The sequence below is a fragment of the Haliaeetus albicilla genome, chromosome 8 (assembly GCF_947461875.1).
Source record: "Haliaeetus albicilla chromosome 8, bHalAlb1.1, whole genome shotgun sequence".
In the NCBI taxonomy this organism is placed as follows: Eukaryota; Metazoa; Chordata; class Aves; order Accipitriformes; family Accipitridae; genus Haliaeetus; species Haliaeetus albicilla.
The window spans coordinates 39,793,235-39,810,940 of record NC_091490.1 but is presented as its reverse complement, the minus strand read 5'-3'; the positions used below and the strand labels follow the sequence as shown (position 1 = coordinate 39,810,940).

The window sequence follows — 17,706 nt, the reverse complement described above, 5'->3', positions numbered from 1 at the left end:
AAAAATTCAGACAATGCTTTTGTCCTTAAATAAACATTTCTCCCTCCCCCACCCTCCCTTCCTAGCTGACTGGTCCGAAAGAGGAAATTTTATTTAATTATTTTCTTTTCTTTAAAAAAATAGAAATTACAATCTTACAAGACAGAACATTCAATGAGAACAGAAGCATGTTCCTAAATCTAAAAAGTAAAACATTTCCATAAAACCTGTTGGTATCTACAGGTAGGTGTGTGTGGAGGGTGGTAAATGGAAAAAAATGTTTTCCATTTCTTCCTTTCATTCATATAGATAAAAAATAACATAAAACCAACTGAAACTTTATATATTTTTCTCTTTTGCACCAACATTCACAAGAATATATATTATATATATATTTTATCCATTTTTATACACAGTGTGAGGGTTCTGGAGGTGGAAATGCACACTCAGCTAAACTGCCAGAGCAAACAAACAAACACAAAATTAATCTTCGTCTGGAAAAGAGCAATCCCTCGCATCTGAGGTTGCCCAGCTCAAGGGAACTGCTGCCGAGGTCTGTCTGAAAATAAAGCGGCAAAACGTCTTGTGGTCAGTGGGATGGAAATGTTTCCAAGATGCCGAGGACCGAGCATTGAAGCAAGCTGGGCGTCTCAGGGCTCTCATGCATCATCTCCACTGCCCACACGCAGCTCCGGCGCAGGGGAGAGTGGAAATCTCCCTTTTTCAGGCATTTCTACCCAGGCTTTTTCATTTGCCCTTTCTCTACAAGCTCAATGCCTGGCTCTGCCAAGCCACTGCTCTTGGTGGCACAGAGGGAGCGCAAGGGACCTTGGCACTGCCACCACTGCCCCGTGTATTCGGGTGAGCTGAAAGCAGAGGCTGCAGCCAGCAGAGGTGCTGCGGGGGGTTCGGCGAGCCCTTGCCATCCCTTTCGATGCATGCTGCCCGTCCCAGGCAAGAAATCATTTAATCGACATTTAATCATTTACCCCCTCCCAAGAAATCATTAATCAACAAGTCGGTTCCTTTAGAGAGAACTTAAAAGTGCAGGTTCCCGCAGTTTGGCAGGTTGAGTTACACGTGTTTAATACTTCCAGTCTTCCCTAGATTCCCACAGGGGCTTTTATTGCTCAGAATCCAAAATCTCTCCCATGAGATGGACGCTGTGTCATAAGCCAGAAAAACGCAACCGGTGGCGAGGGCTCAGTCTTTTCCCAATTTAAGGTGCTTTCTTGGTTTCTTTGCCGGATGAAATGAAAACAGTGACATTGACCATTGGTGCACATTGGCTGACGAATACTGAGGACGTAAAGAAGGGTGTGTGCTTTTTTTTTTTCCCCTCAAACATTTCAAAACACCCGCGGCTGTCTCCTCTGAGAAAGGGAGTGCTGCTGTCCTGCAGAAACGGAGGGCAAGAGCCCCCTCCACGAAGCACATTCATTTTTTCATGTGCTTTTCCCTGCAGGGAGGAGCTGGGAAGCGAACGGTGCTGTCGGAAATGATTCTTCAAAAAAAGGCACAACCCTCTAGACGAAAAAGGCAGTACTAACTTCTCACTTCTCACAAGCTTTAGGATCCGAGAGGGCAGGAAACAAGCATGGCGCATCCCCGCCCCGGCGAACACTGCACTGGAGAACGACGCATTGGCACTCAACATCGCGTGGGGCCGCTGGGAGGGTCAGCAGCCTTCACCAGAGACCTGGGCTGTAACGCCATCGGGGAGAGAAACAAGGCTGACGAACTCCAATGTGCTTCGAGAAGCAGTTCAGACAGCGGTTAGCAAAACCAGAAAGCGCATGGCTGTATGTGGCGGATGGCAGCTGCCAGGGAATAGCATGGTCCCAAGTTTTTCTCCGCCTTATACCAAAGCAGAAATCCCATCGGCTTCCTGGCAAGTCTTCCCCAGTCAACGTTGGTCCATGGTCTTCCCTAGGAGGTCTTTTAACCAAAAGCATGAATATCCCCTACCATCACTAAGAAAGCTGCTCGTTTACTTTAAGGGGTGCAATTATGGAATTGAAGGTCTTCGGCTTACACTTGGGGATGATCTGAGCTGCCAGAGGATGGGGTTGGATGCACGAGAAATCAACATGAAGCGGGAAGGGGCTTGGGATTTTAGCCCTTTGTCAGCAGAAACTGGGGCTGCCTCGGAGCAGGTTTTTCCCTTGTAGCTTTTGGCATTCGCTGCAGGAGGAGCAGGAATAGGGACGGAAAAACCATCTGCAGAGCCTGGCCAGAGAGCCCCTCAAGCAGCCCTGCTGGCTGCAGGCTATCACAGCATCACCCCACAAATCCATCCCTTCTTCACCTTTTGAGCCTCCCAAGCTTGGAGCAGCAGGTCCCGACCACACCGTGACTTCCTGGGGAAGGAATAAGGACCTTTCACTTCCCCTTGACCCCAGTGGGCAGCTTCTCTCCCTAAAAAGCTCCCAGGTCCTGCTAAATAGAGAACAAACCCCAAGATAACAGTTCTAAAGAGCTCCTTGGGGGGGAAAAGCCTGGGTCCAACTCGACCTGCAACAGCAGTCACGGCCGTGCTCCCGGTGGTCCCAGCATGGGAAGGGGGGACCCGGCAGTGGCACCAGCTGTGGGCTGGGTGGAGGAAAGGCCACAAAACCTCCTCTGGGTGCTGAGCCACAGGACAGTTTTAATGATCTCGATAAGAAAACTACACACAACAGCCAGCACCCAAAGAGCCACTGCCTGCGACAACACGTGGGGACAGGCACCGAGCCCCGGCGCCTGCACCAACGCCTGCGGCTGCCTCTGGGCTGGAGCAGCTGGGAGCTGGGATTTGGCCACAGTCGCAAGGGCAAAGCCCCTCTTCAAAAAGCGCTCAGGATGTGGAAAGATGGCACGAGGTAGGCAGACCTGCCGAATCAGCTCTGAAAAGCCAGGCAGTCAGCCAGCTGGATGGGGAGTTGGCCAGGCATTTGGGAAAATGCTGCGACGGAGAGCACGGAGACCCTGCAAAGCTTTTCCCCTGATGCATTGGGCATCTTTTCCCTCAAACCAGCCTCCTCCATGGGAAAATCCTGTGCCGAATCCCCCTCCAGCCACAGCCAGGTCTTTCTCAGCCAAGCTCCTGAGGTCACCCCGTGCCCTGCGGGCTCGCTGCACCCATGGGAGAAGAAATAAAGCAAAGGCTCTGCCTTTGCCCTCTCCTCAGCTCCAGCCGGGAGCCCAAAGGTGCCCCCACCGGCCTGGTTCACCCCTATCCAGCCAAGTCTGCCTTGCCCCTTCTTTATCCCATGCCTTGTGTTTGGGTAAAAAAAATAAAATAAAAATAATAATTAAAAAAAAAAAAATCAGCAATGGAGTGCAGCCAGGACAGCGGGAAGGGCCGTGCCGCGAGCGTGGCGGCGTGTGCGTGGCGTGCGCTCCCCTGGGTCCGTGCACTGTGGGGAGGAGTTGGTCCCTTACCACTGCCAGGAGCATCTCCTCTCCCGAGCAGAAGTTTCACATTCATTTCACTGGTATGGCAAAGTCCGTTTGCTTTTTCCTTCAAGGTGCTTTACATTCAAGAGCTATTGCAATCCACAGCGAGGAAACAGGGCCAGGGATATATCCCAGCCCCCTGGGTTCTCTTGAGTTTGATTATTTGATTTAAATAAACTGCCCCAAACCTCTGAAGTTTAGTTCGTCTCCAAATTTTGGGGAACTCAAAGGAGGCTGGCGGCTCCCAGCCTTAGCTCTCCCGTGGGTCGCTGTACTGAAGCTCCGAGTTAAAGACCTCCTTATAGAGGGGTGGGAAGTTCATGGCAGTCTCCGGGTGCAGGAGACGGAAAAATTCCAGCTTGTCCAAGTGCAGGTTGCAAATGGTCTTCATCAAGGGCAGCTTGGAAACCATCTGCAGGGAAAGAAGGAGCTGGTGACCACTGGGTTCCCTGCTAGCATCTCTCACACCGCCGTTCCCCCTTCCTTGGGGACAAGCGGGTGGGTTTGGGGACCACTGGCTCTGCCTGGCACCAGGGGCACCAGCGTACACCCCCCACCTTTGGGCAGCCTGGCAGCAGCATGGCCTTGCCTCCAAACCCACATCTTTGCGCAGGAAAACCAGCACCTGGGAGGGTGTGAGGATCCCCCCAGTGCCCCCCCGTCCCCATCCCAGCTCTGTCCTACCCAAAGCGTTCCTGAAACAGCTCCTTTTGCCCCAAACCCCCACTGCCTGATGCACTGCTGGGCTCAGCGGCATGGGGCTGTCTGCACTGCAACAGAGATGCACAGCCCTTGGAAAGAGAAATCCTCCTCCTCCTTCAACAGGTCCCAGGGCTCACCCCGCAAAAAATGCCATGCGTGGCTAGTGAGCTCTGACACAGCTACACCCACCAGTTCAGACACCTCCCCGTGGCACACATGCCATGCCCCGTCCGGGCTCCCCGTGCCGCACGCAGGCAGCTCCTTTACCTTCGAGAGCTTGTCTTCGGCGGAGTGTTTCTTCTGGATCTCGTGCTGCAGGGCCACGTAGATCTTGTCCTGGAGCTTCTGCACCTTCTTGGACTCCGTCAGCCACGGGCGATCTACGGGAGATGGCCGAGTCAGTGCTGTGGCTTCTTGCGCTTTTAACCCTTCCTGCTCCACAGGATGCTTTTGGGGACGGTGACATGGCCAGGCAGCCCCTTTCTGCATCCCCCCATCCCACTGTGGGCAATGTGGCTCCTCCTCCCACTGAGGAGTTCTGGCAGATGCATTTTCAGATGCATTTCATCCCCCAACCTCCTTTCCCAGGAGTAACTTAAATCATCCACCAAGGAAGCAGCACTGAGATTTACAGGTCAGCTCTCCCCAGCTTTGGCACAACACCCCCCTCCTCAGCCAGCCCAGTTGTGGTGTCCCCCCATAGCCCACCCATACCTGGGGAGAGCAGGACGGCAGCGGTGAAGAGGGCAAGCTCCTCATCCGACAGCTGCAGGCGGCACAGGGTCCTCCCCAGCTCGAAGATGGCGCCGATGAGGTCGTCACAGCCTGATGGGGGGACAGCGGAGAAGAGGGGGACGTCACAGCTGCACGCTGCCTGGCGGCACCCCCAAACTCCCACCCACTGGCCAACCCCAGCGGCACCCGGGGCTTGGAAAGCTTTTGACAGACAAGATGGGTGAATGGGGGGGGTCTGCAGCAGAGGATGCCCAGCATCACTGGGCTTTGGGCTGGGGCAGAAAGCAGGTCCCAACCGTGGCGCACATCAACCCGATCCCAACGGATGTGGGAGCAAACACAGGGGGGTCTCACCCCCTCCTGTACCCCGGGGATTTAGCCCAGGCGCAGGGATGCTGCATTTCACCTGGCTGCAAACCCCAGCCCCGTCCGGGCGTTGAAAGGAGAGGAGAACCCCGAGAGAGGTGCAGCGAAGCAGGTCTTACCAAGCGACTTGAACATCTGCACGCCGCCAAACTTCCCCTCGAAGAGGACGGTGTTGTTCAAGGGGTTGAACGCACGGATCATGCGGATCAGGAGCACCTCAAGGCAACCTGACGTAGGCAGAGAGAGCGCAGACGAGGGCAGGGCAGGGTAGGGCAGGGGGGGTTCCATCATCCCCGGACCAAATGTAAGAAAGAGGAAAGCCCCCAGTGCAAGTTTGAAGTCCAGATTGTTCATTCCCAAGAGCAAATTGGTTATTCCAATACATCCAATTTGGGTTTGCGGGTTTGGTAAATTTAGGTTTCCAATTGCGACCACAATATTTCACCAAAGGCAAATATTATCCAGGCATTTGCAGCCGGACACAGAGATCGATCGAGGTCATGGTGGAGCACCAAGAGGGGAGAGGGTGAAAACAAAATAAATAAAAAGAAAATGGAAGGAAGAAATGAAAGAACGAGTTAAACTCCAGCGTGTTGGGCACAGCCAGCTCTGGCTTCAGGGTTCAGCACTCTACCAGGAGGCTGGCACACATTCCCTGTGCTGGCTGAGGCTTTCAGCTCCCCAGCCCTGAAAGTTCACAAACTGGGAGGCTCTTCTGCCTTTTTTGGCATTTTTGGGCTTTTGCATGTTCAGGTCCCTTGCCCGGGCACAGCCTCACCAGCTCAGGCAGACAGACAGGTGGGGGACACAAGTGTGCGCTGCCGTTGTCCTCCTCTTCCCAGTCTCTTGCTGGGAGAAGAGGTCAATCCTTTCCTCTTCTCCCTCCCTGCTCCCCTTTGGGTTTGGCACCCCTTTTCCTGGGGGAAAACCCACTGGGCTCATTTCTATCCTGGTTTCTGGGTGACGTTTGGTTGAAGGCGACCATGGAGAAAAGCCTTTGCTCAGGGAGGCCACTGCTCACGTCCCTCTTTATACCATCACCTTTAAATATCACCTTCAACTCCTTCCAGCCCAGTACCTGCTCCCTGAGCACCGATGCCGAGCCCGGGGCCGACCGGGGTGGTGAGGGAGGGGAGATCCCGAAAGGAAAGCACTAGCCAAAAGAAAAGATGGGATATGCCTTCGGCACCGCAGCTGCCGCTCGCGAGAGGTGTTGGGGACGCAAGAGGGATGGTGGGGATGTGAGGGGGACGGCAGGGACACGAAGGGGGATGGCAGGGTGCCCTGCTCTTACCGGCTTTCAGGAGAATGATTTGGTCGTTCTGGCAGAGCTCCATGAAGCCATCGATGCGCTTGGCGAACTCCACCACGTACTGGATGGCATTGGAGATCTGCAGCGAGCACTGCTGCCACATGGCCTCGCAGCTCTGCCGGCACAGCAGGGACGTCCCTTAGGGCTCGCTGCCACCCCATCACCCTGACTCCGCTGTCCGTCCCCCCCACCCCACTGCACAGGGCAGAGAAGGGACCCAGGTGCCATGCCATCCACGGAGGGGCTGGTGGCACTAGGACACCCGGGACATGACCTGCCACCACAAACCCACCCCAATACTGGGCTTTTGCAGCTCCCAAAGCACTGAAAGACCCTCCTCATCCTCCTCGCCTTCATCCCTGCCTTGGCACAGCACTGGGGGATAGCGGTGGCCCTTGCCAAGGGCTGCCGCAGCTCTGGCTGTGGCGGGGAGCTGGGGGGGCCACCGCAGCGGCACTCACCTTGCTCTGCAAAGCGCGGACCTCCTCAGGGGAGTAGAGGGTCCACGCCAGGCGCTTGAGCTCCTCCGTCGTGTACTGGCACGTCTCCAGGTGCGACTTCACCACGTTCTGGGCTACCCGGTCTGCAAGGTAAGGGCAGCGGGCGGTGAGTCCCGGGGACGCCGCCGGCCCCCCTGTCCTCACACCCTGACACTGTCCTCTCCTGGGTGTCCTGGGGGGCTGCTGGGGCTGGAGGGGCAGAGGGGCTCATGCGCGGTGTCACGGGGATATAAGGACAGACGGGTGTCGGGGGCTGTCCCCAAGGCAGAGGGGGGAACGCTCTGCACAACCTCAGGTGCGCTGAGCTCTGACAGTTCTCAGCCTAGAGGAGGGGATGGGCTTGGGGCTGGTCCAAGGGCTGGGGCTGGGTCAGTCCCTCACTGCGAGCGTGCCTGGCACAGCGTGGGCACCCAGGGCTGGATTCGTCCTGCAAGGCGCCCAGGACTGCACCAAGCACCATCCCCAGGGCTGCACACCCCGTGTGTGCCCGGCGTCGCGCCGGGACCATGCCAATGCTCACCGATCTCGAGGACTGAGATATCGGCAGCCAGCTGGCCGCCCTCCAGCGCACCGTGTGCGAACAGGGCTGGCTCCAGCATCAGCTCGTAGATGGACTCCTGCTTGATAAGTGTGGCATCAGCCACGTCCAGGCTGGACTGGTCAGGCGAGGGCTGCGCCGAGGCGAGCAGGTCGAGGTTGTAGTAGGTGCTGCTGCCATCGGGGGTGAGGGGGAATTCAAAGAGGAGCCCATCCGACAGCGTGGAGATGTCATCCAGGTCCGAGATCCCGCTGCTGACGCTGGTGGTGTAGACACGGCTCAGGGGCTCGGGCTCATCCTTGGTGCCACCGCTCTGCTCCTGGCTCTGCTGGTGCTTCTGCACCTCGGCGTACAGGCTGTCCCGCTGCTTCTTCGACATGCGACCGAACTTCACCGCTGCCCGGGGAGGAGAGGGCGGCTGTGTCAGGGCAGCTTTGCCCCCCAAGAGCAAGAGCCGCGAAGGGTCCTGGCTCCCAGGGGATTGTGTGGTTTGGGGGTATAGGAGCCCCATCAGATGCACCCCCCACGCCAGACCGACCCAGCGTCGAACGGAACAGAATCAATTTAAATTTTCCTACAGAAGATGCAAAAGCATTTCTCGCTTCCCAAAAACCTCCTTTCACCGGGCTGGCCCCACGGGGGAAGCAGCTTCAGCCCTGACAGCCCGACTGGCTCTGAGGAGGAGCAGACATGCCCCTGGTGACCCCAGGCACAACTCACCATCGCGGGACATGCCCAGCGCCAGGCATTTCTGCAGGCGGCAGTGCTGGCAGCGGTTGCGGTTGGTGCGGTCGATCAGGCAGTTCCTCTGCCGGGAGCAGGAGTAGCTGGCATTGTTCTGCTGGCTCCTCCGAAAAAAACCCTGCGTGGGATGGGGAGGTGTTGGGAAAGTGCCCGGCGGGATGCCAGCCCCTGCGGCCGCCCGCCCGCTGGCACCCATCTCTGGGTGTCCCTGGGCTCACCTTGCAGCCTTCACAGGTGATAACACCGTAGTGGATCCCCGAGGACTTGTCTCCGCAGATCTTGCACGGGATCACTTCAATTTGGGCTGCGGTGGAAGGGGAAAAGGGGGAAAACCACGGTGGTTAATGATGGCTGCCACTAAACCGAATGAGGGAGATGGCCCTCCCTCTGCGACAGCTGCAGCCCTGCTCGGCAGCTGGGGAAACTGAGGCACGAGATCTGGACCTGCCGGCAGCTCAGCCCTTTCCACAGACCCCGCAAGGATGCTTGTGCCTCAGAGAGGCCCCCAAAAAGGCCCAGGCAGGACATGGGGTACCCCCATCCGCTCTGCCATCCTCTCCAGCACTAAGAGATGGGTAGAAAAGCCCTTTGAGCCATGAGAGTACAGCACGTTTGTGCACCAGCCTGCCCAGGACCCCGTTTTGGAATCATTCCCCTTATTTTTCAGCTGGTGCGTGCACGCTGGGAGGGCACCACAGACAGGGACACCCTCAGCACAGGGACCATCCCTGTCCCTGCAGCCACGGACCCTCTGCTGCCTGGGGTCTGACCCAAGCAGAGGGTCTGGGGGGCCCCTGACCCCCTCCCGGCAGCTCCTTAGAAAACCCAGGACCGATATAGCCATCGCCGGCTCAAGGTCCCAGCCCCCTTCCCCCCATAAATCCGCTTCCCTCCCCGCTTCTGCTTCGCTGGCACTGAGCTGCTAATAGGCTTCGTCCTCCTCATTTTCCAGCTGCCCCAGATCTGTGCTGGCTCTGCCTGCCCCGTGTGCACCGGCGGGGGGGACGTGGGGCACCTCTGGGACTCGTACGTGCCTCCCGGCATCTCTGCACCCTCTAATCCCCGCTCCAGCCCCCGCGCCCCCCAGCCGGGCTCAGCTTGGCATTGCTCTCGAGGGTGCTGGGCAGCCGCTGCCACGCCAAAATAACCCCCGCGGCCAGATTATGGTTATTTCAAATCTCCTGGGCCCGTGCAAATCTCCGGCTTCGGTAATTCCCTTCTGCCTCTCTTCTCCCCTGGGAGCAACTGGTTCTGGTCGAGGGACGTGTTTTGCGGATTGCTGCTGGCAGGGGCCACCTCTGTGGGTGACAGCCCCGGTGCTCGACCAGTGCCGCCTGCACCCCGGCACCCGGTGGTGCCCTGGGGTCCCTCGTTGCTTTTGGGGAGGCTGGGCTGGGTCAGCACGAGCATCGCCATGCAGCGGGGCGGCCGGGATGCTATCGGTCCCCCTCTCCGGGGCAGATTTACTCCCAGCCATATGGGGGAAGGACTCACCCCAAGTCCAGGTGCCAGCAGAGGGATGGATCCCTCCTCCACCCATTGACTCGCTGCTTGGCTCCTGCCCTAAATGCACCAGGTGATTTTGGGGTTCGCCCCCCCTCCCCAGAGCTCCTGAGCTGGGCTTCTCCCAGGGCTGTGTCGTTGTCGTCGTCCCCCAAACCCGAGGGGGTCACACACCCCCTTGTCCCTCCCCAAAGCCTCTGCCTGTGCCTCTGCTGTACTTTTGGGGCTGGGACAGCAGAGCTGCCCACCCGGGGATGGCAGGGAGCGGGCAGGGATGGTCAGAACATCCTCCCATTCAAGCCCCCCCCTCCAGGAGCAGCCCCGGGGGGGGGTCATCCCTTTGGCAGGGGACAGAGGCACCGGCAGGGTGACGTGCCAGCACCCCCATCTCGCTCGCGGACTCTGGCAACCAAGAACCCCCCCGATTCCCCGGCTCCCACCGCCGCCTTCGCCCGTGCCACCAGAGCGGGGTGCAACCCGCAAACCGCGGGGACCCCTCCGCGCCCCGACTCCCTGCCCCAAACCCTGTCCCTATCGCCCAGGGGTGAGCGCGGGGACGGGACGGAGGTGGTGGCACTGTGGGGGGTACAGGGAGGTGATGCCACCCCCAGCAGGAAGCGGCGTCGGTTCGTTATGCAACGTAATTGCAGCCGCCGGCAGCGCTGGGGTGATGCATCGCCGGCGTGCCGCGCCCTCACGCCCGCGGCCGATACTCCCGGCCCCCTGCAATTACCGGCACCGCACGCCCGGCAAAACAGCTGGGCCGAGCGTGGCCCTCGCACCCGCCGAGCAAAACCCGAGGGTGCTGCTCCGCTCACCCGAAAGCCGTTCCTCAGCTCCCAACAGTGGGGATGGCTTTGTGTGATGCCGATGGCCAAATCCTGCCCCTGCACCCCCAGGCCCAGGCAGAGGGGAGCCCCCCCCCCCCCCGACACCCCCTCCCCAGCCGGCATGGGCAGAGCTAAGGGTATGTGGGGACAACGCTCTCCTGGCTTCTCCGGAGCCAACCATCACCCCTGGATGCTGCGAAGGAGAAGCCCCAACCGCTCACTGTGTGCCCACAGCCTCTCGGGGCTCTAATTAGCATCCTGCTAATTACACGGCCGTGCCCACCGCCAGCACCTGACCTGCTCGTAAGACGTTCGCCCCAAATAACTGACGTGGAGATACAGCCGTAACCCCGGCGTGATGGCAATTACAGCCCAGAACAGTGTTTAATTGCAGCTCTGTTTGTAAGCCCTGGCTGAATCACCGTGCTGGCTCCCTCGGCGTCCCCTCATGCCACGGCCGTGTCTCCCCGGGGACCCCCGGGACCAGACATGCCGCTGGGGCAAACCCAGCAGGACAGGGAGAGATGTGGGTGCTGGTGGGATGGCTGCAGCAGCACCCCACATCCCCCAAATATCACTGCAATCAGGGGGAAACATCACAGCAGACCCCACACTCCAGGCATGAAACATCTCCCCCTCGCTGTGCCTCAGTTTCCCCACCAGAGCACTGGGCTCCCCCTCCTCCCACCATAACCCTGCGAGTATTGGCCACGCTGTACAAAAGGGGGGTTTATTTAGGTGGAAGAAAACCCCTTCCCCCTGCCCGGGGTGGGGGGCAGGCAGTGAAACTCCTCCTTGGGGCTCGCGGGGCTAAAATAGGGGGCAGGGAAAAAAAAAAAAAAAAAGGGTTAAAAAAAATAAATAATAATCTCCAGCCAGCAATTAAAATGTCCCGGCCGTGGTATTTGCTCTCCTCCCACTGTAAATATTTCTTGCCCAACTCCCGGCCCGCTGCCACCGGCCAGCCCTTATGTAAGCGGCACCGCGGCACCGTCCGGCCATGGGGCTCGGTGGTGCCGGTGGCGGTTGGCCCCCGGTGCGGTGACTGCGTGTGGCTCCGTGGCTGGAGCCATCCTGTCCCACTGACACACTTTCTGCCTGTGGCCCCACACGCTTGTGTAACATCGTGGCCGTTAACCCTTCCCACAGCCATACTGGGATGGAGCCGGGGCTGCACCCCGACCTCCCGCCGCTGGGGATGGGGCCTTTGGGGCATTTTGGGGTGATACCTCGAGCTGGGGACACCCGTTTGCTGCCCCGAGCTGCAGCTCTCCATGGGGGACGCAGGTCCCAGGTCTCCCATCACCCCCCATGTGTGTCGCCTCCAGCCCAGCACCGCTTGCCCCAAACTGGGCAGGTGGCTCTGGTGGTTTTGGCAGAGCCAGAGCCACCCTCCCTAGAGCAAGACTCGGCCTTCCTCCTGCGCCAGCACACCCTCCTCTCCATCACCTCCACCCTGAGGGCAGGCATCCCTCTTGCATCCCTGCAGGATCCGGCCACGGGGGTCTGGACCCTCCCTCTGCGGTGCAGGGGGGCATAGGTGGCCCCATCCTCCTCCTCCTCCCCCCATCCCTCCCCTTGGCTGTATGATCTTACTGCTGGGGCGGGGGGGTCACCCCAAAACCCTCAGCACCCCACTGAGCCCCGGGATGTGCCGTGACCCCGCTGCTGCCGGAGGCTTTTTGGATCCAGCTGGCTCGAAGGGGACTGGGTGCCCCTGAGGGTGCATCCCTGCCCCAAAACCCGGCTGAGGAGTGAGGACTCCTGGGGGGGGTAGTGATATTTTGGGGGGCACCGTTAGGTCCCTGCAAAGCCCCCTGCGCAGACTCCCTCAGAGCGAGCCAGCACACCCTTCAACCCGTGGGGCTGGGGTCAGGATACGGCCACCCCCTCCCCTGGGTGGGCCACAGGAGGCCATGGGAGCAAACTGACCCCCAGGCACGGGTGCCCCTTGCTGGGGGGGGACACGGAGGGTTGAGCAGCCCGGCTCTGGGTGTTTCGGAGGTGAATCTGTGCCCCCGTGGCTGTCGCTGCCCCAAATACCCCCTTGGCTGCCGGGGCAAGAGTCGGGGCAGGCGACTTCCCCAGTGCCCTGGCTCATTACCCAGCGAACCTGCTGGGAAAGTAGGTCTGTGCCCCATCCTGCTGCCGCGATCAATGCCGCAGGACGGGCACCTCCGGTAATTAGCAGCAGCCCCGCAGCCCTCCCTCACCTCCCCAGCCCCAGCCAGGGCACAGGGATGCTCTGATGTTCCGCCACCACCGTCCTGTCCTTTCCAGCTCAGCATCCCTCCGGCTCAGCATCCCCCCGGCTCAGCATCCAGAGCAGGGGGAGGAAGATGGGTCCAGGCTGCACAGGGACATGCGGGGACACACAGGGACCTACGATGCCATCCCACCTCCCCATCCCTGCCCCAAAATCCAGCTCTGCTTCCTCATCCCCTGCAGCAACCTCCGACCCTGGGACCTGGTGCTGCTCCCAGCTGCACCCATCTCTGGGAGCTGCAGTGCTTCCCCGCAGCAATTAGCCACCGTTGTATTTTGGGAAGGTGGCCGTGGGGTAGGGGTGGCGGAGGAGGAATAAATAAGTAAATAAAGGGAATGATCACCCCTTTACAACTGCCATTGGTTTTGCTTTTAAACAGGCTCTCGTGCTGCAGCGAGGGTCCTCCAGCACCCCGGCATTTCAGCTATCACCACCGGCAAATCCCATCCCCATCCATCCACCCTGGGGGTAACCCCAAACAGGCTGGGGCTGCGTGAGGCCGGGAGGGTTTGCAGCATGTGGCTGGCATGGCCCCGGCATGATGTTCAAAGCACTGGCTCCAGGTCACAGGGGCACCGGCAACACCAGGGCTGGGATCATGCGGGCAATAGGGAAAATTTAAATTACACAACTCCAGTCCCGTGCCGGGCTGTGATGCCGGAGGTGGGAACCGGTTTCTTAATTGATTAGCAGAGATTTCCTGGAAACTTTGGGCCAGAACAGAGCTCAGCCACTCTCCCCCAGCCGCCTTCGCTTGTGGCCACACGGCCGGTGGCTTCACACCCGCCCCGATACCCGGCAAGGTGCCGTATTTTCCCTGTCCCGTGGTGCGGTGCGTGTCCTCGGCTTGGAAATCGCAGCAAGCGGTTCACCCACAAGCAGCATCGGGTGGGTGATGAGGATTCCCTACAGCCAGCTGGCTCCTGCCCCGGCTGCTCTGGTTCACCGTCTCCCGCACCGCGTGGCACCGCTCCAAGGCCAGCCCCACCGGCATGGGACACAGCCCTTTGCACTTTGGCTGGTGCAGGAGGGTGGCAAAGGCGCGGTGGCGGGGAGGGGGACCTGCCACCGGCCCAGGGTGAGGAGAAACAGGGCTATGGCGGGAGAATCCCTCTGGTCCTACAGCTAAATCGGGGAGGGGCGGAGGGGGAGGAATTATCTCCACGGGGCTAAATAAAGGCAGTGAGAGCGGCTCTGCTCGCCGCATCCAATAAACCGGGCGCGATTTAGACATTAGCAGCTCTTTAAATAGCCGCTGCTGAGTTCAAAGTTAAACATGATGGGGAGGAGGGACTGGCAGGACGGGCAGGGGACGCTGCCAGCCCAGCCTCCACCGGGTTGTGGGGTTACCTGCTGCCACCCGTGGGGACAGGGACCAACACGTCCCCATCACTGCACTCTCCCCCTCCAGGTGCTGCCACTCCCCGGGGTTATCAGGGTCAAGGATCCCAAATCCTGGCTGGATCCCTCAGGACCCCACGCTGCCAGTGGGCACCTTTCTCCTCCAACCTTATTTTCAGGAGGCGAAGGGCATGGCCATCCCCATGCCCATCCCACGGTACCCAGGACAGGCACAGCCGTCCTGCAGGAGGACCGATGGGTGCCGGCCATCCTCGCCCATGCCAGCGTGCGCACGCTGGCTAAACGGGCAGAGAAGCTCCTCCTCCACCCTCTCTGATTTTTCCAATGACAGATCTAGGTCACTAGGACAAGTCGGAAAGGCTGCCGAGCCACCGCACGCTCCTCGCCACGCCGCTTGCAAAACAAGCGAGCGGGAGGGCTGGAAACCCTATAGGATTATACAAGGCAAAGCCTCTTGCCCGGCCCCGGCGCAGCCGCAGCGCAGGAAGGAGAGGAGCGAGGAGCTGCTGTGGCCCCCGGGGAATGGGACAGAGCAGTGGCGGTTTTGGGGAAGAAAACAGAAATTGAATTGATTTGGCGTCGCCATGCGGCACTTGGGCTTTGGCGAGAGATGGGGACCCCGCGCCGGGCAGGACTGCGGGAAAAATGCCTGACAGGGGAAAATGATGTGATATCAGGGGGGTTTGGCCCTTAATTAGGGCCAACGCACAGTAATTGGGGGGAAAAATGGAAAAAAAGATTAAAAAAAAAAGGAAAAGTTCACCCAGCTGCTAATTAAGCCCAGTGCCGGCTGTGCAAGTGCTACGTAAGAGCCAGGCAGTGTTATTAATTAGGCAGGCGTTAATGCTTCCCTCCGTACTAATAAAGGTGAAATCCCGGGATGTCACGGGGCAGGAAAGGGATGCAGGGGGGCTCGCCTCGCCCTTGCCCAGCCCCACCATTACACAAGAGTGCGGCGGGTGGCACAGCCGCAGCATCGGCGGCCGCACCGGGGAGGGAAGAAAAGCAATTTGAGGAGCTCAGAGATGTACATCCCCATACGTACACCCCAAAATACACCTAAATATCGCACCCCAAAATACACCTAAATACACGTCCCCAAAAAACACACCTAAAGACGTGCACAAGCAAGTCCTGGCAGGGGCGAAGGGCTCGCGCACGGCAGGCAATGATGGAAAACGGCTTTAAAGGGGGATAAAAATCCCACCCCAGGGTGTTAGGTCCCAGTCACGCTCCCAGCAGCTTGGTTGGGAACAGGCACGGGGAGAGCTGGGTCCTCCGCCACTGCGTCACCATCACTGGGCCCCGGGTGGATCGTCCCGCCGGAGCCTTCCTCCCTCCATCCTCCTCCTCCCAACCGCCTGCTTTGCAAAGCAGAGGGGTGAAAAGTAGGAATGGCCTTTAATAACGGATAAAATCAGGCAGGCGCTGGCACGACTCACCCCCTTCCCTGGATAAGGGGCACCCGAAATTGCGGTTGGTCCCTCGCCTGGCCCCGCAGGAGCATCCCACCAGCTGCCCCCAAACCACCCCCGAAACTGCCACGGGGAGGGGGAAAAGGGGGAAAAAAACCCACAATAAATCCAGCCCTGGTGGGAGCAACATATTGAAGAGGAGATTAAGGGGTTTAGTGCGAGGAAAAGCTTAAGAGCGGGTCTAAGCCGGCGTCGGAAAGCGAAGCAAAATAAACAAGAATTTTATTCCTAATGAAGGGGGGAGCCAGACCAACTCCGGCGGGGCCGATGCGGGTCCCCCTCCGTGTTCCCCCCGCGGGGCTGACGCCGGTCCTCCCGTGTCCCCCCGGTGGGGCTGATACCGGGTCCCCTCCGCCCCCCACCCCCCCGGTGGGGCTGATGCCGGGTGTCCCCCCCCGTGTCCCCCCACCGGCGACAACTTTTGCCGCTGCCTCCCCGCAACCGGGCGCTCCCCCCCACAGACCCCCCCCCCCCCCCACGGACTCACCCCGCATCGTGGCCAGCGGCGCTCAGGACCGCACCGGGGGGCGCATGGGGCGGCGCGGGGGTCCCTGCGGCGGGGCGGGGAACGGTGGCACCGGGAGGCACCGGGAGGCACCGGGCGGCACCGGGAGGCACCGGGCAGCTCTGGCACCTGCCCCTCCGCGGCGCCGCTGACCCACTTCTGCCCGAGCATGCGGCCGTTCACATGACGAGCCCGCCCCGCCCCGCCTCCCCCCAAATCGGTTTCACTTCCAGCCCCACCTCCTGCCCTTCCTCCTCCTCCTCCTCCTCCATCTCCATCCCCGCCGCGCCGGTGCTCGGCGCTGTACAGCGGCGCTGCGCTGGGGCTGCCCGGCGTCTCCTCGGTGCCGGGGGCTTCTCGACCCCCGGGGTAACGGGGTACACGGCTCTGGCAGCGGGGTGCTCGGCGCTGCACCCCCCCCCCACACACACCCCCCCGGGTGCTGCCCGCCCATGGGAGGGCCGTGCCGGTGCCCGTCCTGTCCCGGCTCGCCCAGGCACGGGGCCGGCTGCGTGTCCCGCTGAATCACCGCCCCATCTTGCTTCACCCCCTTCCCTGTGCGGCTCCGCTGTGTTCCCCCCAATCCCAGGGTGCCCCCTCCCCAAATCCCAGGGACCCCCACACCCCCCGGCAGGACAGAGCTGGGGAGCCCTGGAGAAAGTGCAGACACCCGGCGCTGGGGGGGATGTGGGAAGCGTGGGGACCCCCGAGTCGCCCCACCGTGTCCCCACGGCAGGGTGCGGATGCTGGGGTCCGAGGGGACATCCTGGCTGGGAGAGCTGCGGTTTGGAAAGCGCGCAGCGGGAAGCTTTGGGGGTGGCAGCGAGCCGTTCTCACCCTGTCCTTCACGCTGCGATGCACACAGCGGGCTTTGGGGCCCGGGGTCGTATCCTGGATAACGGGGAGCTCCAGTGCGCTGTTGGAATAAATGCAAAGAAACGATGGCTCTGGACCGCGCAACGAGACCTCATGGTGCAGCACCAGAGGTGTCGGCACCGGGCAAAGCCCCATGGCTGGGGTTTGAGGTGCAACTCTTGCACCGTGTCACCGGAGTCCCCATGGTGCCACACCGCAGGGGTGGAGGCGGTTGGTTCGTGTCACGGCCGGGCCAGGGCTCAGGGTGGGAGGGATGTTGTCGGTGCTCAGCAGCACCAAGGGATGCCTGGGTCTTGGGGACAGTGGCGCTGGCCTGGAGACCTGCTGTGGGCAGAGAGGGCATCTACCATGGGCATGAATCCGGCATCCACCACAGGCACGGATATGGCATCTGCCAGGGGCACGAGCAAGGCATCAGTCATGGTCACAGGCATGGCATGGGCACGGACACTGCATCAGCCATGGGCATGGAGGTGGCATCCACCATGGGCACAGATGCAGCCGCCACCACTATCACACGCATGGCATCACTGCCACCTCCCCAAACTCCCCCCTGCCCTCGTGGTCGGGCTCTG

General features: G+C 60.3%; 1 protein-coding gene across 1 annotated transcript; it reads right to left on the bottom strand.

Annotated features, from left to right (window-relative positions):
* Positions 1-301: 301 nt before the first annotated feature.
* LOC104324102 (nuclear receptor ROR-beta-like) lies at positions 302-16,437 on the bottom strand. Its single transcript, XM_069790121.1, has 10 exons — positions 16,238-16,437; positions 8,533-8,618; positions 8,291-8,432; positions 7,553-7,966; positions 6,994-7,115; positions 6,515-6,647; positions 5,340-5,447; positions 4,834-4,944; positions 4,387-4,499; positions 302-3,829 (listed from the first exon to the last, which is right to left on the bottom strand). Exons 1-10 carry the CDS (start codon positions 16,242-16,244, stop codon positions 3,668-3,670), a joined length of 1,398 nt encoding a protein of 465 aa, XP_069646222.1. The 5' UTR covers positions 16,245-16,437; the 3' UTR covers positions 302-3,667.
* Between the last annotated feature and the right edge of the window lie 1,269 nt (positions 16,438-17,706).